This window comes from Penaeus monodon, chromosome 22 (assembly GCF_015228065.2).
Source record: "Penaeus monodon isolate SGIC_2016 chromosome 22, NSTDA_Pmon_1, whole genome shotgun sequence".
NCBI classification, from domain to species: domain Eukaryota; kingdom Metazoa; phylum Arthropoda; class Malacostraca; order Decapoda; family Penaeidae; genus Penaeus; species Penaeus monodon.
The window spans coordinates 27,465,226-27,467,023 of NC_051407.1; the positions used below are offsets into that span (position 1 = coordinate 27,465,226).

The window sequence follows — 1,798 nt, forward strand, 5'->3', positions numbered from 1 at the left end:
ATTGAATGCAGGAAAAGAAATGTAGAATATAGTTAAGGGGTAATGTTATTCTTTTATTAGTTTGTTAGTTTATAGGTGTATGTAGCTGTAGGTACATATATGCAAGCATTTATATACGAGCGCGTGCGTTATTTATATATATATTTTCGTCCGAGAGTAAGATATATCAACGCAACTGTGTATACCTATAATACTGAAAGGTAACTGATAAACTGAGATTTTTGGCTGAACTTTGACAGGAGAGGAATGTCTGTCGCGGGAAAAACTTATTCCCCCGCGTCTCTCCCTGGCGTCAAAGGAGAGCATGTTCTAACCCCCCCTCCCCTCCTTCCCCGCAGGATGGGGTACCTGGCGTGTCCCGTGTGTGAGCGGGAGTCCCTGGTCAACGTGAGCGACCTCCAGCAACGAGTCGCGACCGCCCTCATCCGGCCTCTTTCCTGCCCCATCTGCAGCGCCTCCGTCAGCGGGCTTCAGGCTTTCCACCACCACCTGGCCGCCCATCTCCCCAACCAACACAATCCTTACGCCGACGCGACGCCGCCCACGCCCGTGCACAATGTGTCGGGATACACGCCCACGCACTCCCCCGACGCCATTCCGAACCTGGAGCACCTGGAGATCAGCGACGGCGCAGGATCGCCCCGCAGCCCCTCCGTCGGGGTCCGGAAGGCGCCGGAGGAGCGGGAGTGCACGGTGGAGCGGTCGGCGTCCTCCAAGTCCCTGCAGGATCTGAGCCCCGCCCCGGCGCAGGAGCACGCGAGCAGCAACTGCGACCTGTGCGGGCTGGTGTTCTCGTCCGAGCACTTCCTCAGGATCCACAAGGACATCATCCACACCAAGAGCGACTTCTTCGACGTGTCGTGCAAGCTGTGCAAGGAGAAGTTCAAGGACTTCGAGGCGTACCGCCAGCACGTGCGCGAGAGCCACAGCGACCGCCGCTACATCTGCGACCAGTGCCCCAAGACGTTCAAGATGAAGGGCAGCCTGCTGGTGCACACGCGCATGTTCCACGACCCCTGCTCGCCCGGCAAGTGCCAGGTGTGCAGCAAGACCTTCACCACGAAGGCCCGCAAGGAACTGCACGAGAAGCGCTACCACGGAATCGGCCTCGAGCACCTGTTCGCGGCGGGCAAGGCGTCGCCGCCGTCGCCCTCGCGCCAGCAAAGGGCGGCGAGCTCCTCCGCCCTCGGGGACGCGAAGAACTGGCTGGAGACGCTGGTGACGGAGAACAAGTGCATGGGAGACGCCTCGCTCAGGATGCACGAGCAGGCGGGGCAGCCCTCGCCCGCGCTGCCCTTCTCTCACCCGTCGCCGACGCAGCTGCAGTTCCAGACGGCGCCCGGCCTGAAGATGCCGCAGCAGTTCCCCCTGGCAGAGCACCCACTCGACCAGGCGTTCGGGGGGCAGGATCACTGCGACGTGCTGGGCCGCGACGACCCGCTCCACCAGCCGATGGCGCTGGACCCCACCGACGCCCTTCAGCAGGACGCGCAGGCCCTCGGACGGGGGCGGGCCAGGGACGCGCACCCCTGGACGCCAGAGTGCCAGCCGCACATATTCGGCCAGGACGTGATGCAGGCCAAGATGTCGCCGGAGGGCCACGCGTCGCCCTTCAAGCCGAGCGCCGCGCCCCCCGCGCACGCCCTCTTGCCGCACGCCTTCCCCGGCAGCCGGGCCGGCGTGGACTGCTCGGAGCTGAAGCAGGAGAAGCTCTCGCTGTCGGCGTCCTCGTGCTCGGAGACGGGCGTTCCCCGCATCGTGGGCGGCCACCCGCAGCAGAGCCCCGTGGCGGTGGTGT

General features: G+C 63.5%; 1 protein-coding gene across 1 annotated transcript in view; it reads left to right on the forward strand.

Annotated features, from left to right (window-relative positions):
- Positions 1–1,798, forward strand: part of LOC119587062 (zinc finger protein 628-like) — a gene marked incomplete at its 3' end in the record, with an annotated part of 23,937 nt that overhangs the window by 13,697 nt on the left and 8,442 nt on the right. Inside the window, 1 exon segment of the mRNA XM_037935810.1 lies at positions 339–1,798. Coding sequence (XP_037791738.1) covers positions 340–1,798 — 1,459 coding nt within the window.